The 19,401-nt window shown below is 45.6% G+C and overlaps 1 protein-coding gene across 1 annotated transcript in view; it reads left to right on the top strand.

The window, feature by feature from the left end:
• Window positions 1–19,401, top strand: part of GPI (glucose-6-phosphate isomerase) — a 113,751-nt gene that overhangs the window by 24,271 nt on the left and 70,079 nt on the right. Inside the window, exons 2-3 of the mRNA XM_078670616.1 lie at window positions 5,746–5,836; window positions 6,047–6,115. Coding sequence (XP_078526742.1) covers window positions 5,746–5,836; window positions 6,047–6,115 — 160 coding nt within the window. The remainder of the gene's footprint in view (window positions 1–5,745; window positions 5,837–6,046; window positions 6,116–19,401) is intronic.

Here is a 19,401-nt window from a genome sequence, read left to right as displayed (position 1 = left end):
AAGGGCACAAACCTGTTTTGATCCACATGGTATGGGACTATGGGTGCCAGTCGGTCTGCCTGGATTTTCGCCAGCACCTTATTGTCCATGGTCAGTAGGGCCAGTGGCCTGTAAGAGTCCAGGTCTAGGGGTCCCTGTCAGGTTTTAGCAGTGACACTAGGCTCACTTCACGCATCAACAAGGGGAGTTCCAACTCTTCGAGTGCCGCGGTATAAAGAGTGTGTAGGCACAGGACCAGTGTTGCAGAGTATGGCTTATAATATTCGTCTGGCAGCCCATCTGGCATGGGGTGTAACCTGTCTCCAGCGCTGCAATAGCAGTGCGAATTTCATTGTGAGTGATTGGTGTTTAATGTCTTGCACTGGTTAGAGGCTTTCTTAGGTAGGCTTACTGAATCTATAAAGGTGTTCAGCTGCTCTCCAATCCATTGCCCAGAGGATTGGTAAAGCGCTGCATAATGTCACGTCATTGCTGTATGCATTTCGTGTTGCATGTGCCCCATTACATTGCGCAGAGCACATATAGGGTGGGAAGCTTGTTTCTGGTGCAAGAGCCACGCCAGCATCCAACCTGTTCTGACGTGTGTGTAGTGTGCCACGTAAGCCTCTCGCATAGTTTTACACTTTTGCTGCGCAGCTCGTCTAGTCGCAGTGTGTCCCCCGTGTTTGTGGCTGCATTGGTTTTGTATTGCAGGAGTTTGTGCTCTATTCTACTGATTGCTTTGCTAAGTTGTCTACAAATGTACCAGGTGAGTCCAAGACTATGCCCCCTAGTAGTTACTTTAAAAGTGCACCATTCTAGGAGCGATAATTTACCTCCAAGTATTCCGCGGTCAGCCCCACCAAGGACTCACAAACGCCTGATTCTCCAGTGCCGCCGCCTGGAGGCTCCAAGTGGGGGAAGGGTGGTGGACCCACTTGCTACTTGAGTTGCAAAAGCTGGGGTTTTGTGATCGGAGTGTATGTTCCCCCCCCCCCCCCCTGTATTCCCTCCAACAAGGGGAAGCAATGTGTGCCTCCCCACTATGCGACCCAATCTTGTATGCCGGCTATCTACGTGGGCGTAGAATGAGTAAATGTGTGGATTTGGGTTACGGGTACGCCATATATACGCCAGGGACCAGCAGGCCGGCCACGTAGTTGACGCTTGTGTAGTCCACGCACCTGTGGTGCACATCAGGGGTGGGAACGATCGATCCAGCACCACATCTAATACCGAATTGAAGTTTCTACCTATCTGCCAGGAAATTCCACTCCAACGGGCCAAGACTTCAGTCAATTTACGAAGGAATGAGTTTGGTCTATATTGGGGGTCATAAATGGATCAGATGAGGAGACTTTGGCCATTTTTAGTCTACCTTTTGTAAACTTGTATCGGCCCTCTGCATCGGCCTCTACCTTCTCCACCACATAAGGAATCCCAGCTTTCACCTCTACCAAGGCTTCTCTAGCCTTGGAGGAATGGTTAGTGCTTGTTGGCTATCTGCCTCTATTCGAGTCAGATGGGTTTTTTGTAGGAGGGCTATGCTGGTGGATTTGAGTCAGATGGGTTTTTTGTAGGAGGGCTAGGCTGGTGGATTTACTCTGTAAGTATAAATACATGGAGTATCTACGCGCAGGCGTATGTATTCCTCCCATTCCGTGTGGTGATGTTAGCATGTGTCCTGCTGAGGGTGTGTTGCACCTACCGCAGAAGGAAAGTATGCATGCATGGTGGGGGACCAGGTGATTGGTCAGTGCTCCGTGGGGTTTCAAAAGAGAAACTGGGAATTGAATTGAAACTTGCACATCCGTATCAGGGCGAACTTGCAACCAGAGTTTGCCTAAACAATATTGCCCAACCTTTTCTTGGAGTAAAGAGTTAGCAGAAAGTCTGCCACAACATTTTATGGTAACCATTGAGAGACCGTAAACTTGCCTCGATCATCTTCCATCTTAGTGCATCTCTAGTGTCTCTCTCCCTTTTTGCAATGTTTCAATTCCAAAGAAGTGTACCACTTGGCCGAGGGCCAAGCACCTAGTGGAGTTGGAGTTTTTTTTTTTTTGGGAAGGGGGGGGGGGGGTGTGATGAGACCTTTACATGACAAGATTAAATTGTGCAATTAAGAAATGATCTGATCAAAAGAGGCTTAGTAGAGTGTACTGTCAGTACCTTTGTTAGTGAACAGTACAAACCACAGTTTACTCGCAATATGGGTTGTCACTCGATAGTAACCACAGTATGGGTTGGACTGCCGATTTTCTGATGTAGGCTTAGGATCTCTATATCCTCTCGAAGTTTGTTGAGGGAAGCCAAACTGGTCTTCTAAGTGAAAATTGATATTGCCAGTTACCAGAAAATGCTCAAATTGAATAGCGAACGGAGCCAGCAAATCAATTTACTCAGAACTGAAATGACATTTGGGACAAGGTGGTCTGTATATTGGAGCATCTCCAGTAACGAGTTTGACTCGTGGATGCGTCCATCTTCGTGCTATCAATCCCTTTTCTAAAAATAACTATACCAACCCATGATTTTATCAGGCGGATTTATTTTAAAATCCTAAAGTACCTCCATGGTTGGTTCAGGAGTGGAATTGTTTGTCAGGTTTTTGATAAAATACATGTCCAACATTGAGCTGTGTATTGCGCCAAAGTTCAGAGGAATGTTTCTTTAATCTTGCATTAAAGTAAATGCAATCTATCCAATGTATGAATGCTTTAGGGTGGTATTATTCTCTAGAAGAAATGTGGAGCTAGGGGGCACTTACCTGAGCAGCTGAAATAGTAGTCAAACAAAAGAAAAAAAATGCTGTCTTATCTGGCATCCTTCGAAAAGCTAGTGCCAAAATCACAAGACCAGTCTGCACAGGATAAAGGTCCTGACCTCTCCATTGGAGAACAGGAGCAGCAGGTAGACCTATGGGTTACCATGCATTACTATTGTAATAGTTGTGTGCTTGAATAGGAGAGTGCTTTAAGTGCAGCTGAACCAGAATGACCTAGTTTTCTGGCAGGTGAGTGTTGATAGTCATTGGACTTGGGCACTCTAGGGTCACCAAATGTCTTGCTGATACACTTACAGAATCAAACCGGGATTGCTGCAGTTCGAGTTTATGTGAGGGCACAGGAAATGTAGTATTTGCTTCCTGCATATTGCTTCTTTACACTGTTAGAAGGGCAGCAATGTAGGTTATTTTCTGTACATTTCTCAAAGTTTATTCTTTTGACCGCCAACCAGTGGGCTTCTGATCACTGCTTAATCTGGGTCATGCCTTTAAATGCACAGGTTTGATATTAAAGTGAATATTTCATAGGCACTTGTCCATGCCCTCTGCACAGCAGTGACTAAGCTCTTCTGTGCAGGTTTACCTTCAGGCTCGCCCTGATCCAATTTTCAGGCTCTGTGTTCTCCTTTTCTGACACAGCCTATTGATCTATTCAGAGCCCATATCGCAATTCTGAACATCTTTGAGTGTGTGTTTTAGCTCGCCTGATTAAACCGGGTTACCATCCTCCTTCGACAGTGCATCTCTTCTTTTTGAAGAATTTTGGTGTGTGGAACTCCACCGCTGCTTCAAATTTTGAAGAAAGGAGCACAGACCACAACTCTGGTGCATTCAATCAGTGTATTACCTCAATTAAAATCCGCCATAATGCATTTGAACTCCGAAGAGCCTTGATCACATGAGAGAAATATGTTCATTTTTGTGAAGATTTGTCAGGCGGCACCAAAGTTATTGGCAAAACAAAATGCTACTTTGGTTCTAACCATAACTACCTACTGGCTATCACCAGTAGGGGAGAGTGTGTGTGTGTGTGTGTGTGTGTGTGTGTGTGTTGCTTCTTCCTGAATGTTAATCCTGAAGATAACCCTAGAATGCTTGAGGAGAAACCGGGATATCTCTAATCTCAAGTCTAGAGGCAAATTGAAATTGTTCAACCTACTTTCAGAGAAGGGTTCTTCTGTTTTTGGTTCCACGTAAAAAATGTCTTTTTGTTTTCAGTGTTGGGTAATTGGATTATACGAGTGTCCTACTTTCCATTGCTTTTAGACAAGGAGGATCACCACTCCAGGGTTTTCTTTTCGCATTTTTGTCTATCTGTTGGACACAACTACAGCTCTGTATTCATGGCCCTCACAAATGTTTTATGTGGATTAGGACCTCCTGATAGGATAAATATGGCCTAATGTACAATTTGGCATGGCTGACTTTTGGTGAATCGAATTATCTGCAACACTGTTCTTCTAGATACAAAAGTATTATGCAATGGCCACTTGCTGCTGTCTGATACATTTGTAAACTAAACCTTCCTATAGCACTTAATCCAGGGTTAAGTATTTGAAGAACCTACTGCCATACTTCAGAAATGCAAAAAATGTTGATGGACAGAATGGAAAACCATGTCATGCATTCACCTCAGTACAGAGTTCTGGGCCTAAATCCATCGTTTTGTTGCACTCCACACCACCCCAGTTCAGACCTGGCCATATGCAAATCAACCTTTACCCTGTTGCTCATGGGAACAGTCCAGCCCGAACTGTCAAGTCATGTCTTTCCTGGACCGGAATAAAGCATCCTAGGACCGGTTTCTGGCTATCAACCGTCTTCAGCCAGGATAGCTTGACTCCAGTGGTGTGGAGAGCATGGACTCCCGTTTGAGCATACCCATCCCACTCGGGGTGACCAATGCAAAAACAACCTTTAATGGACAGAATGCGGAACAATGTCATACATTCACCCCCATAAGTTGGCAGGGTATGCTCAGACGTGAGTCCCTTGCTCACTTTGCCACTGGATTCAAGCAAGCCGGACTGAAGACTGCTGAAATGCCAGGCTTGGCAGTTCGGGCTGGACTGTTCCCATGAGGCACAGGGTCAGACTGATTTGCATATGGCCATGTCTGAACTGGGGTGGCAGAGTGGGCTAAAGAACGGTGATGGATTAAACCCAGATCTGTTGACTGGGTGTGAGTGTTTGATTGGTTCAGATGCTCCGTCCATCACCAACCCCTTTTGTACCGCCATACTTCAGAAAGGACTTTAACCCAGACCTCATATGATGATTCAATTTTCAGTATCGTGCCATAGTTTAATGTACTGGGGTCTGAGGAAAGGGTTGTAGGGTTGGTTCGATGTAATGAAACAGAGCTTTGTTCATTTTCTTTGTGTAGCTAGAACATTGAGACATCTTACCTTAATTTTAAAGGTTGTAATACCTAGAGTTTTGGTGTACTCTGCATTTAATCTTACTAGTTGGTCGTTTCTCAAATTTTATTATGTACAGATTTATGAATTTTACGTACAAAATAGATTTAATATACACATGATAAATTATGTAATACTGTTTTGTTGGCCTTTGTAGGTTGTTTTGTTGCAGAGAACTGACTCGCTGATTCTGCTTCCACTTGTTGGTTTTTGTGTAAGAACTGGTGTCCTGCCTTTATATAACAGTGTTACAAAGTCGGAGGATGACTCGTTGTCTCAGAAACCGGACATCTCTCAGATGTCTTGATAACTAATGTACAGTCTCTGCTTTTTTGAGGACCCCTCATAAGGGCTTTCTAAACTACAATTCACAAAGTAGTTTCTGGTGAAACCAGGCTCTCATCTCAAACTGCATACTTTAGTTTCTAAAGTATTGTTTTCTTACATTTTATTTACTAAATTCAGTTAGCGCAGATGTTTTCTTCATCTAGTGGTATCTGTTCAGCTTAACTCATGGAGCTAACGCAGTGGAATTGACCAACCCTGTTTTTTCTTCAGCACAACTCTGAAAACCGATGATGGCGACCTCTTGTTGGATTATTCAAAGAACCTCATAAATGAAGATGTAATGAAACAGCTGATTGAAGTGGTGAGCCTTTAAGAGCTTTAATTTGCAATTATGTAAGCTTACTCTGCCTACAAACACCATTTACGTTAATTGACCTTGGGCACTTGCAGTGCCAGTAGTGGTGGGAGCCTATTACCAAGCGCTTTATGAAATTTCAGTTGGCATTTCAGGAAATGGTAATTTCAGAATGGGGCATGAGCTCTCAACATAGTCTCTTTTTACAATTTCCAGGCAAAGTCGAGAGGTGTTGAAAAGGCGAGGGACCAAATGTTCAAAGGAGAAAAGATAAATTTCACCGAGGTAAGTTCGTTGGAATATATTAATGTGCAATTTCGACTTGTGACTGGCGAAGTGCTGGCCTAGTTTAGTTACCTTCTTAAATGCATGCCTATGCCTTTCTTTGCTGAGTAGAAATGAGTGCAGTAGTTTAACTGCATTGAAAATAGTTGATTGGCTAAACACAGCATGGTTCCCAGGAACATTTCTGGACCGGCCAGTTTGGATTGTCAAGGTTTATTTATAATGAAGACCTTGAGAGGATCATACGCTGCTTAGTTGATCAAAACGAGACTTTAGATGTAAAATTGCCAAATGTCGTGCATTAAATACATTTCTACAGTTATTTTGATTTATTTTCAGTACTTTGGTACACATTCCCTAGTGACTGAATACTGTTGCACTTTACTCGCATTAAAGCTCAGTAGTTCACAAGGTGATCTGATTAGTCTCTAATGGTAGTGGCAGCAGATTAGTGTGTTCTTTTTCAATCTAGTTAGATTGATCCTCTTGAGCTTTTGGATGAGAATGTAGGGAAGGTCCTTTAGCTGCGGATATCTTGAAGCTGAAGCACCTCGCTGATAGGACACGTTTGCTCAGCTCCGGTGTAGAAGGTTCTTCTACCAGTTGGAGACAATTGGATTTATACAGCTAATCTGGTCCATAAGTAATGACGTGCTGAAGGTTAACCTGTAAAGTAAATATGGCTTTCATATTTGAAACTGTAAAAAAAAAAAATGTTTTAAGAGAATTTTGCTCAATTTTGTGTGGTCACTTGGTGATACATCTATACGTTTTTTCACTTAGCTTTTGTTATTTATCTTCACTATACTGTAAGACCGAGGTCTTCAAACTTTTTTGCTCCGAGCCCCACCTAAGCAAAATGTTTTGAGGTCGGGCCCCCCTACAAAACTTTAAGGCAATGATTAGTGGAGCGGGAGGGACATGGCTGTGTGCAAGAGACGGGCTTATGAGATGATTTCAGGAATACTTTTTCTGTAGCACATAAACCACACTAAGTATGATACTTCTAAAACAGCAAATGCATCAAACAAAGACATGTGTGGTCCCAAAAATACTGCTCCCCATTATTGGGGTGTTGTAGCCCCTCACACTCTTGGACCCAAATGCAACTACACCTGCTGTATTATTGATAACAGCAGTCCTGAGTAGCAGGCTATCTCCTCTACATCTTTCACCTCTTCCCCACCATGCCTGCCCATCACTCCGATTTTGAATTCAGAAAAAACATAAAGCTCCCACAGTATGTCTCCCTTTTTTCTGCAAAGGTGCCCTCGGGCCTAATGCTAAAAAGTAAATTAAGCTCCCATGCCTCTTTTTTAAAGGTAGACAGTGATAACTGTGATGCAGTGGGCCCCTCAAACCCATGGGCCCCAGTTCTTCTGCATCTGCGTAATTATTGATAATCAGCAGTAGCCACTTACACACCTGGCAGCAGTACCTGCTTCACTAATGAAAGGCCCTTTTTAAAGAAAAAAAAGGCCACTTATATAACCGCATTTGCTACGTAACCCATCTGCTGCATAGTACTGCATATCCAATTCTTCAGTGCTGTAAACTAGTACTTACAAACATTCTATTCTGGAGGACAGATTTATGTCTTTTCGATAGTTCTGCTTTATTGTGCAGTACAGGAAGACAAATACTTTCTTGTTGCACACTTGTGTTTTTAAGTGAACCTAGTTCTATGTAGGTTACGGTTTATTTTGCTGCACAATTCACTTCTTTTGTGGTCTTCTGCCATGTTTTTTTAAATATGTTGAGCATGGATTCAGCAGCCATTTAATCTCCCAAACATACTTTGGGATTGGATCACCACGGACACCTTGTTGCTGTTGCCATAAGGCAGTTTGAGCTCAGGTACAAAAAAAAACATCTACTTATTGCCGCTCAGATTAATATGTCCTCACAGCACTCAAACAAACATTAACTATTCCCTTGGCCGCTAAACAATTCCCACCCCCATTAACAAGTTCAGTGCTGTGAAGCAATTACCACTCCCAAATCTCCCGGGGTGAAGAGGGCAGTACCTACCAATCCACCCAGTGCCCTGCAAGTCCCTTCCTGTGTGGTGTGCATTTAAACCTCATAGGAAATAACAATTGAATTTACCAACACTGTTCTGTAATTACCACATTTCTTATAATCATGATTCAAGCAGAAAAAAAGTGCTACCACAAGATTCGGGACTAAGGAAATTTCTGTAATAAAGGCCTCTGGGCCGGCCTTAGTCCTGGTGGCACCCTGTGCGACAATGTTTGGTGACGCCCCCCTCCCCCCCCAATGACCACCTCGCCACCGATTCCCTCACTACCACCATTTGACAATGCCCCCCACGTCTCCATTACCACGGTCTTGTAGATTAATTTAGTTTTATAGCGCCACTCATACCAGTTTAAGGTGTCAGAACACGTTACATCACACATACGTTGCACGGAGACAATCATACAAGTGTTAATCCGTGTATAGGAAATGTCACATAAGACAGTGGCCTACAAGTTGTAGGAGTCACATGTCATGCATACTGGTAGGCAGTATAGTTTGAGTCCTTGGTCTGGAAAAGCACAAATTAAGAATTTAAAATGTAACACCATTGTGAGTGGTTTTCTTTAATAAGAAGACTTGATTTCTACCCAAATGATACCTTTTTGCAATACTAGGATAAGGAAAAACTGGACAAAAAATATGTAGCTGTAATATATTCCTTGCAGTTTGCAGGCAGCTCTTTGATGACAGTTAATAGCACTCAGCTATATATTAGTATTTTAACTTTTAAACTGCAAGTAACAAACATCTCTCTGAGAAAAACCATAACCCATTGACCTATTTATAGTGTATGTACTTTGTGATCTGAATCGGACATGTTCTGTGCAGCAGGCATATTAACCTTCTGTGCTATGATGAGTCAAAAGAAACTTCCACTTCCAGAGAGCTCCGGTCTCTCCCCAGAAAGAACATTAATCACTGGAGTTATCCTGGCAAACTCCTGGCATTTTTATTGATACTTTGAAAATTGCTAGGGCAAGGAACGTGGCATCAGGTGCTTTTCTTTCATTCTTGAGCAATTCTCATAGGTCAGGAATTTAAATGGGGCAAAAATAAAAAATACATAAATGTCTTTTGTTTATACCAACCTTTTTGACACTGCCAGCACACTTCCTGACCTCCGCCCCCATGGCATGCTGATCACCGGGCTCGAAGTAAATGAAGACAGCCTGGAAATGCAGCAAATAAACATCGCCGCACTTCCAGGCCATCTTCATTTACATGCAATTGCAGAGGCATTCGCGCCCCCCTGGGAACCCATCCACGCCCCCCCCCCAGGGGGGCGCGCCCCACAGTTTGAAGACCTCTGCAGTGTAAGATGTGCTTGGCAGGTGATCTTACAGAAGCTGCATGTACAGTGACAGCTTCTCTTTTTTTGGGGGGGGGGGCGGAATTGATCAGCTTTAGTCTATTCCACTTTCTATGCCCTTCTAGCCTATGTTTTCTGCTATACATATAAATCTATCTTTCCTCTTCGCCCCACCCCATCTTTTTTCACTACATGTTGAAATCAATTGCTCCTTAGTTTCCCATTTTAGAGATAGTCTTTTCCACTGCATTGCCTGCTTGTTTTGCTGACTGCTTGATTGTTTGATTTGTTTTTGAAAATACCCACTTCTGGTTAGTTTACACTTTTCCCAAACGGTGTCAGAGGTGAAAGTTAAGCCCCAAAAACTTAGAAATGTATAGAACTGGTGTACAACGTGGGCACATACGATCAATGTCATTTCAGATAACCATTGCCTGTAGGTATTTTGGTTTATATTGATTGGATGTAAATGTATTGTATTAGGATAACCGGGAACTCTGTCATGCCACTCTTTTGGGTCTGTGTCAACAACACAATGGTCAAACGCACACAAGGAGATGATGGACGGAGCGCTGAAACTTGTCAGACACTCACCCCCAGTCACAGATCTGGGTTTAATCCACCATCGTTCTTTAGCTCACTTTGCCACCGCAGTTCAGACACAGCCGTATGCAAATCAGTCTTGACCCTGTGCCTCATGGGAACATGTGGCCATGTCTTAACTGAAGTGGCGGAGTGAGCTAAAGAATGATGGATTAAACCCAGATCAGTTGACTGGAGGTGAGTGCTTGAAATGTTCAACACTCCATCCATCATCCCCTTTGGTTTTGCTTTGTACGTCCTAAGTTGGCAGGGTATGCCCAGACGTGGGATTCCTTGCTCACTTTGCCACTGGATTCAAGATAGCCTGGCTGATGACGGCTGATTAGCCATAAACCGGTCCCAGGGTGCTTGTTTCAGGTCCAGGGAAGACATGGCTTAGCAGTTTGGGCTTGACTGTTCCCATGAGGCACAGGGTCAGACTGATTTGCATATGGCCATGTCGGAACTGGGGTGGCGGAGTGAGCTAAATGATGATGGAGTAAACCTAGATCAGTTGATAGGGGGTGAGTGCTTGAAATGTTCAACACTCCGTCCATCATCCGCTTTGGTTTTGCTTTCAGCAGTATAAGACATAACAGCTAGCTGACTTTATTTTTTTTTTTTTTTTTTTTTTTTTTTTTTGTACTGAAAACCAAGTCAAACGGCCAGGTGTGGACTTGAAAAAGGAATTGTTATTCAATGTAACTTTCTGGATGAAACTGGACAGTCTAATTTCTAAAAGACTTAATGATAGAATGAAATTATGTTTTTTGTAATCGTGCTTTCCCTCCTCTACCTAGCCATTCGTCTCAGCCTCAAAATCCCCCCTCCAACATGCTTTCTCTCGGTCCCCGCCACCATTCCTTTTATATGCCCCCTCTACCTTTTTCTCTTTTTTTAACTTGGTCCATCACCCTCCTCTTTCTGAATTGTTTATTTACTCATTTCTCTGCTCCATTTTTTCTTTCTTTCTTTTTCACCATCTGTTCTTTCATCTGGCAGTCCAGTCCCTCTGTTGCTTTCCGCTTTTCTCACTGTTCCAACCTGTCTCGCACTCTCAGCATATAGCCCTGTAGACTTTCTCACCATTTCCTCTTTTTCCCACTCTAGTAGTGCTACTGCCTGTGACCTCCAAGTATGTTCAGTCTTTCCACCTTATGCAGATCTCCCTCCTGGCTAGAATGATCAGATATAGCAGCAAGCCAATATGTATCTGCGACCGCTCTCCCCTTATTAGGTCGTTTGTACCAAATACCACGAGGTGGAGATTAATCCCAATATCTGTTCCAAAGATAGCTGTCAATGTGTCCCCCACATTCTTCCAAAATAGACTTAGTTCTATGCATTCAAAAAACATGTGGGTGTTATCCGCTTTGTCAAATTTACACCTAGGACACTGGAACAGGGACCCGTGCAAACTTGGCAATTTTAGCCGGGGTGTAATAAAGCCTGTTCAGCACAAAAAAAGTATTTTATTTTAGCCTAGCAGGCTTTATGTATCTTTAGAGTAGCTTTAGGGAGACTTCAAATCGGTCTTCTATGGCCTGGGAGTGTGGGAGGGAATTCCATACCGATGATTGAGGGGAACCTCGCTATCCTCCACTTCGAGCATTCTTGCATACCAAAGAGATTATTTATTTTTTCTTTGGTTGCGGATCTTGTAGTAGCTGCTCAAGATCCCAATTCCCTTTAGTTTCTCCGGCTTCGGCCTCGTACCATGATCTTAACTGAAGGTACTTGAACCTTGAAAAGGAGGGACCAATCTTACCTAGCAGCAACTCACGGGGAAGCACCCATCTAAATCCACCGGATCCGACCATCTCCCCAAACCAGCTTTTCTTATTGGGATCTCAAGGGAATCGCCCAGGCATGCAGGGGGTCCCTGGGGAATCCCAAATAGGGGCAAAATCAGAAAAGTAGCCTATACCCCAAATGCGTCTCAATTTGTACCAAGTCCACAAGGTAGCTTTCAAAACCTTGACACGGACACGTTTAAAAAAAATCAGGGAGCCCCGAATTTGTAAAGGAACCCGCTTTGCCCACTGCCTCCCTCTACCAAAGCCATTTCGCCCAGAAGCCTACCCCACTTAGATTCCACTGGTGTAGATAACAACATCCTGATGCCCTTAAATTGAAAAGCCAATAGGTACCAGTTAATATATGGGAGGGCCAGGCCACCTTTTAAGTTTCCTTCTTGGTTTCTTCCAAGATAGCCTTGCGCTTTTCTGACCCCATATGAAGCTGCCAATTTTACCTTTGATTTTACTGATATTTTTCTGGGGAAAGGTGAGAGGCACAGCATTGAAGAGATGTCAATTTTGGTAAGACTGACATCTTTATTAGGTTTACCCTTCCATAAATCGTCAAAGGAAGGTTTTTCCACCTAGCAAAAAGGTAGTCTATATCCTTTTCGATTTTGCCCAGATTTAAAGGGGGAATTTTCATCAGGTCCTTAAGGATTTTCACCCCATGGTACCTAAATTCCTCACTTAAAGGGCCTCCACTATAGACTGTATTCCAACACATGATTTCAGTTTTGGCCAAGTTAGCAAGATATCCTGACATCAAACCAAACTCCTTCAATATGATTTCAAGCTGAGGAATGGCAATATCAGGGTCTCTGGTGTAGATGATTACATCATCGGCATAAAGTGCAATTTTGCATTGATAGTCTTGCGATTCAAATGGTCTAATGACACTGTCCAACCTAATCATCTGCGCCAGGGGCTCGATGTAGATATTAAATAAGAGAAGATAGGGGTCATCCCTGCCTTGTTCCTCTCTGAATTTCAGAGCTTGGGGTCAGGGAACCATTCAGCAAGATTTTCGCCAAAGCCCTGGAGTAACCGTTCTTTAAAGTCTGCACAAAAATTGGGCCCATACCTATAATCTCTAACACCCCCCCCCCCCCCCCCCAAAGGTATTTCCAGCACACACAATCGAAAGCCTTAGCAGCGTCTAAGGCCACTACCGGTCTCCGTCCCCCCCCTAATCTCTGCCAGGTCTATGTTCCCTATCAGTATTTGAGTTTGCTCCTGGATGGATCTCCGTACCATATAGCCTTTCAGGTCTGGGTTGATTAATCTTGGTGCCAATTTTGCCAACCTCCCTGCCAGAATACCCATAAAGATCTTATAGTCTGCTTTCAGCAGGGAGATCGGACAGTAGGAGTCAGCCATCAGGGGATCTTTCCCTGGCTTCAATATTAAAACTATTGTGGCCTCCTTCCAGGATCTTGGGACCACCCCAGTAGAACTATAGACTACATTAAATAATGTATGAAGTATGGGTAGGAGCTCTTCCATTAGTAATTTATATATTTCATTGGGGAGAGAATCAAGGCCAGCTTGTTTTTTGCCCTCTTTATTTGATACCCAATCTCCTCCATGGATATGGGAGCTTCTAACCTGTCTCTAGCGGATTCAGTAAGCACAAGTACTTATCCCTTAACCATAAGCAAATCGATTCCAGGGAGGGTGTTGTATTGTCCCTATACAGGTTTGAGAAGAGGGACTGAAGACATTCCTGCATATCTGAATCTTGATTTGGTACCAGCACTATCAATGATAAGCTCATTGTCATTTTTTGCCCGGTCCATCCTCTCTTTCCAGGCCAGTAAAGCCCCTGCTCTTTCCCCATATTCAAAATTCTCTGTTCCGCGCTTGCCATGGGCCTTACATTTCAAATCTAGGAAGATCCTAAGATCCTCCCTGCCTGCCTTCCTTGAGTCTCTTCTCTAACTCTTTCCTTTAGTCTCCTGATTAATGAAGCTCCTTTCTTTTTCAAGAGCAGATATTTTTGACTCCAAGATCTGTAATTCCAGTCATAGTTTTTTTTTGGGAACTTATTAGGCTACCCAGCGCCCCTCAAGTTGGCTTTATAGGCGTCCCAAACATGGTCTATTGAAGTGGAGCCTAAATTGATAGTAAAAAATTCGACAGGACCCTCTGATTGCCTGAATAATTCCTGAGTCCGATAGAAATGCTCTATTCAGTGTCCACCTTGATTGTGAACAGTTTTTATTCATAGAATATAGAAGGAGCAGGGGGGCATGGTCCGAAAGATGACTTGGTAATAAAGAAATACTAAGGATGTTCTCTATTAAGGACGTAATCTATTCTTGGAGAATGATGGTACTTTTTACAATGATAAGTGAAGCCCTGTACACTTCCCATCTTAGCTCTCCGTATATCCACCAAGTTGATATTTAATAGAACATTTTTCATGATCCATCGGGACCGCGGGGACCCAATAGCATGACTCCAGTTGGATCTATCCTTTACCGGATCTAGCCGAACATTAAAATCGCCTCCAACTATTAAGAGGAGAGATGCTGTGATGATATTATCTTGGAGTTTGGCCTGAAAAGAGGGGTCATCCGTATTGGGGCCATAAAAGGAGGAACAGGTCATCTTTCTCCCCCTCCCCCCCTCTTAAAATCCAACTGAGTGATGATCCATCTACCTGATCTGTATGAACCAATTTAATTCTACAAGTAATTCCTTTCTTGACCAAGATTGCGACCTCACAACAGTTTATTGATTGTTGGGAGTGGCAAAAACACTGTATCCAGGGGAGTTTAGAAAAATACTCTTGGACTGTTTGATTTAAATGGGTCTCCTGCAATACCTGAACTGGTAACCTCTAGGTATTTAAAGATCAATCTTTGTCTCCTTGGACATCTCAGGCCAATTATATTGCAGGAGATAACTTTAATATTACAGCCCCCTTTCATTTTACCTTTCCACAAAACCTTTCCCTGATTAGCCAGTAAAACTTGAAGTTTGGTCTTAATAGCCAGTGAGATGAGATATTTTTTTCCCCCTCTCCCCTTCCCTCCCCAAACTCTCATGACTCCTAGATCCACCCCCCCCCCCCACACCCTGAGCAACCCTACCTTCCAAAAGGAAATTGCCTATTCGGGCTCTTCCTCCCTCCCAGGCTACAAATATTTACATACAAAATAACTATAAACTAGCAGCAAGACTCTGGGCTCTGGGGAGATCTTTCTGCATTCCTCCTTCACACCCCTCCCTGCTCTTCATGCTGTAATTTTGCAATTAAGGTGTCTACTTCTTGCGAAGAGCATATGGTTATTCCACATAACTCGCAATGTGGCAGTAAACCTTAGTTGGGCCTTTGCCCCCAGACCATTCAGCTGTGCTAATCTTTTCCCCAGTTCCCACTGTCTTTCCACTGTTATATGGGAGATATCAGATCTAATGAAGAAGGAAAAGGGAGATTGCTCTGAGAATGGAGAAGAAATAGCCCCTTCCTTTAGGGCCTGTTCTTTAACGGAGTAAGATAAAAAAAATTCACCAAGATTTTCCAGGGTTTCAGCCGTCCCAGATTCCTTTTGAAGGGGTCTTTGTGGACTCTCTGGATTTCATAATTTAGATCTATACTGGGCTGGTCCTTAAAGACTGCGCTTCAATAAAGAGATCAAAAACCCCTTTATGTCCTCTCCCTCCAGTGCTTCCGGGATGTTTAGAAACTTCTTTGACCTCTTTATTCTGAATGGATAACTTTTCCAGCTGAATTGAAGTAGCCTCCATCACGCTCTTTATCTAGGGAATTTCCTCTTCAATTGCATCAGTCCTTGCAGTGACTACTTCTAGAGCTTCTGAGCCAGAATCTCACAAGAGGATCGAATGGCCGCCTGATTTGCCTCGGATACCAAGAACCTATTTACCAATTCAGCTTGGTTTGCTTCAGACACAGTGAATCTGTTTGCCATCTCATCCTTCAGGGCCAGGAGGATATCTGCCAAGGAATGAGAAATTGGAGCCGAGTTGCTCTTTATTTCCGGTGAGGGGTTGAACAAGCCTTTACTACACTGGCTGGCAGAACTACTTGGGTCTTCCATCGGCACTGTAACTTCCTCTGATTTTTGCTTATCCTTACCCCTCCTCCCGGGGTTGAACCTGTTCCATTCCCTGCGAGTGATCCAGCCCCTGGTCTACCCTTTTCTGCTGGCCTTGTATGGAGTATCTATTGATAAGAGTGATCGCCGGATGCACTTCTAGATCCAAGTTGGTTTTTTAATACGTTCTGAAGTATTGGCTGATTTCTTTGGTACTGGAAGGATATTTCCTCCATGAGAACCGTTACGTTCGCTATTCTTAACCTCCAATGTTGTCACTTTTAGACCTTTAGAGGGGGATGGATGTAGTGGTAGTACCTAGACAAGCGTGGAGGGCATGGCAGACTCTGAATTTGGCTCGATATAGTTTTGACTCCAGGAGAGGCGTGTAGTTGGGGCTGGGTAATCAATTTGGCAGAAGAAAGACATAACCTGATAGTAAGTCCTCAATGACTGGGTAATGTTTACTTTGGACCCAGCTGATTTCTTATTCCGCAGTTTCGCCTTACCCCTTTGGGATTTTAAGTTCACCGGGGCGACTTGCTGTGGCAGAATGGAGTGTTCAGCTTATTAGATACCAAGTGAGCTGCCCTAGCCCGTAATGAGTATCTTGTGGGTTTAGGAGGAGAGATTCTCTCTTGTGCTGCAACCCTGCTCTAATTTACCATACAAACCCCTACAGAGGAGCCCTGCCAGATCTCGGTCCCCTCTACCTGCTCCGAGGGAGAATGAGGAGATTCCACACCAAAGAAACTGTCCGAACAGCACAGCATTGAGCTCTCCCTTTCAAGGGTTTATTTAAAGATTTATTTTCACTTTTCAAGTGTTGAGTGCTTTCATTTGAAGTACTTTGGTGTTTTCTTCCTTGTGTGTGTCTTTGTGCACTCTTTTATTTGTCAAAATGCCTGCTTTGTTTGACAAATGCCCAAAGTGTTCGAGGAAGGCCAAGTCTGACCCACACGAGGTGTGCATCGTCTGCCTTCCCTCATCTCATGTCCTGGAGGAGTGTGACATTTGCCAGGCCTTCTCCAGCAGGACCCTGAGAGAGGATGAAGATCAGGCTCCAAGGCCTGGAAAATAGAAGATTGAAGGCACAAGGTGGGTCTGGGCATACTCCATCTGCCCATGCTGAGGCCTCCTGGGAGGCTCCCCAGGGGCAGGAAGCCCAGCAAACGTCCCCGTTCTCCGGCGTCGATCGCATCGACGACGGCGTCAAGAGGGATGACCGCAGTCTGTTCCCAGTCTCCCCAGGGCTCTGGGTCGAAGCGGCGTTGATGTTGGATGTCGAGGGGACTGACTAGGCCGCCCTCGATCGCCGTCGACTGACTCATCTGCGTCATCGTCGAGAGTTCGGGCCGGCGTCGGCGCTCCCGTTTAGGCGACACCGCTGTTCGCCGTAGGCGAAGAAGAGTAGGTCGGCGTCTAGGGGATCCTCGACGTCTAGGAGGACGTCAAAGACTCGCAGGCGTTCGACGTCAAGGAGACGCTCGGCATCCAGAAGGCGTTCGACGTCAAGGAGGAGACGTTCGACGTAGAGAGGACGACGTTCGCCGTCGAGGAGGAGACGTTCGACATCCAGGCGTGACTCAACGTCGAGACGATGGCGCCGGTCGACGTCGAGATGGCGTTCTTCGACGCCAAAGAATCTCAGAAGGAGTTCTGGCGCCAGGAGTCCCTCTGGGTCCGCTGGGGCGTGCCGGTGACGTTCGCCGATAGACACTGCCTTTCCATCGCCTCCGCCTAGGAAGAAGGAGTCACCAGGCTCGGTCTACTGAGGTATATACACCTCCTAAGCAGAGGTCACCTTCCGCTCCTCCCTTGCCCAAGGAACCACCGCCGCCTCCTCATTCTCATCCTCTGCTTCCGCCTTGTGGACCGCCTACTGTTCCGCCAAGGATGGCTTCGCTACCACGGTACCCGACGCCGCATAAGGGGACTCCTCAGCCGAGGCTCCCAGTCAGGCCGCAGTCGCCTACGTTGAGACCTGTGGAGCGTCCGCCAAGGAGATCGCGCTCTCGCTCCGGCCGGAGGGAGAGATCGCGGAGTCATCACCGGTCGTCGACGAGATCAAGGCGACGCCACAGGAGGCGCAGATCAAGATCCCACTCGGGAGGCGCAAATCAAGATCCCACACGGACTCTTCTGGGGCCAGGGACTACTCGCCGACTTTGTCGGAATCCCCTGGGACGAGGGTGTCGCCGGTTGACAACTTCTCATTCCAAGGGGTGCCGCTAAGTTGAGCATCACGGTGACAGTGCCCACGACGTCCGTGATTTTCGAGACTCTACATAAAAAGCACCTGTCTCGACCTTTGCTGCCTCTAGTACCAGGATTGGTAGAGCCTGCCATGGAGTTGTTTCTCACTCCGGCGGTGACGAAGGCGGCTCCCTCCAGGCTCCTCAAGAAGTACCGGGCGCCGGATTCTGACCCGGCTTTTCTCAGGATGGATCCGACACCGCACTCGGTCATAGTGACGGCGGCTAGGATGCAGCATGCCACCACCCCGTCGTCTACAGTACCTCCTGATAAGGAGAGACGCTGGTTAGCCTCGGCGGGCAGGAAAGTCTGTGGGACGGCGTCTACTGCAATGAAGGCTGCAAGTGCCACGGCTTTGCTAGGGCGATACGATCGATCCCTATGGGAGTCCCTCCAGCAATTTGCTGAGCTCCTTCGAGAGAAGAAAGAAGACTTTCAGGAGATTCTGAATGAGGGAATGTTGGTGTCGAACCAACTCATCAGCGCGGCTGCTGATGTCTCTTCTGGCAGCGCATGGGTACAGCCATGGTGTCAACCAACGGCGCCATGCTTGGCTCTGCCTTGCGTCTCTCAAGCCAGAGGCTCAACGGGTGGCCAACCTGCCTTTCTCGGGGGAAACCCTGTTTGGCAAGCTTGTGGACGATGAGATTGCCCGCATGAAAGCTGAGGGCGAGACCCTGACGGCTGTCGGGTTGGAGAAGCCCAAGGAGAAGACCTACCGCCCGTTCCAGAGACTGTTCGGGGCACAAGGCAGAGGGCGAGGGCAGGCTTCGAGACAGCAGCAGCAGTTCCGGCGGCCCTTCCAGAAGCGCCAGAAGGGCAGAGGCGCCCAGCAGTCTGCAGTGGCGAACAAAGGCCCGGCTGGTTCTAGGCCCTCAGCGGTTACTTCCCCTGCATCAGTTACCCACTCCGGTGAGGGGGGCGGGGGGGTGTTCAAATTTTCTGGCAGAGTGGAGAAAAATTACTCGTGACAAGTGGGTGCTGAATATTGTTTGCAATGGATACAGTCTTCGGTTCACCAGCCCGCCTCCAGCAATTCCACCGGTCAGCTCGCAGCTCCAGCTGCGCGAGCTCCAGGCGGAGGCAGATACCCTGTTAAGGAAAAGGGCGATAGAAGACGTACCTCTGTCTTAAAGGGGAAGAGGTCAGTACTCGCGGTTCTTTCTGGTTCGCAAGAAGGACCAGAACGAGTTCAGGCCCATTCTGGATTTGCGACCAGCAAACCAGTGGATT

Source organism: Lissotriton helveticus, chromosome 12 (assembly GCF_964261635.1).
Source record: "Lissotriton helveticus chromosome 12, aLisHel1.1, whole genome shotgun sequence".
NCBI lineage: Eukaryota > Metazoa > Chordata > Amphibia > Caudata > Salamandridae > Lissotriton > Lissotriton helveticus.
This window is presented reverse-complemented; position numbering and strand designations above follow the sequence as displayed.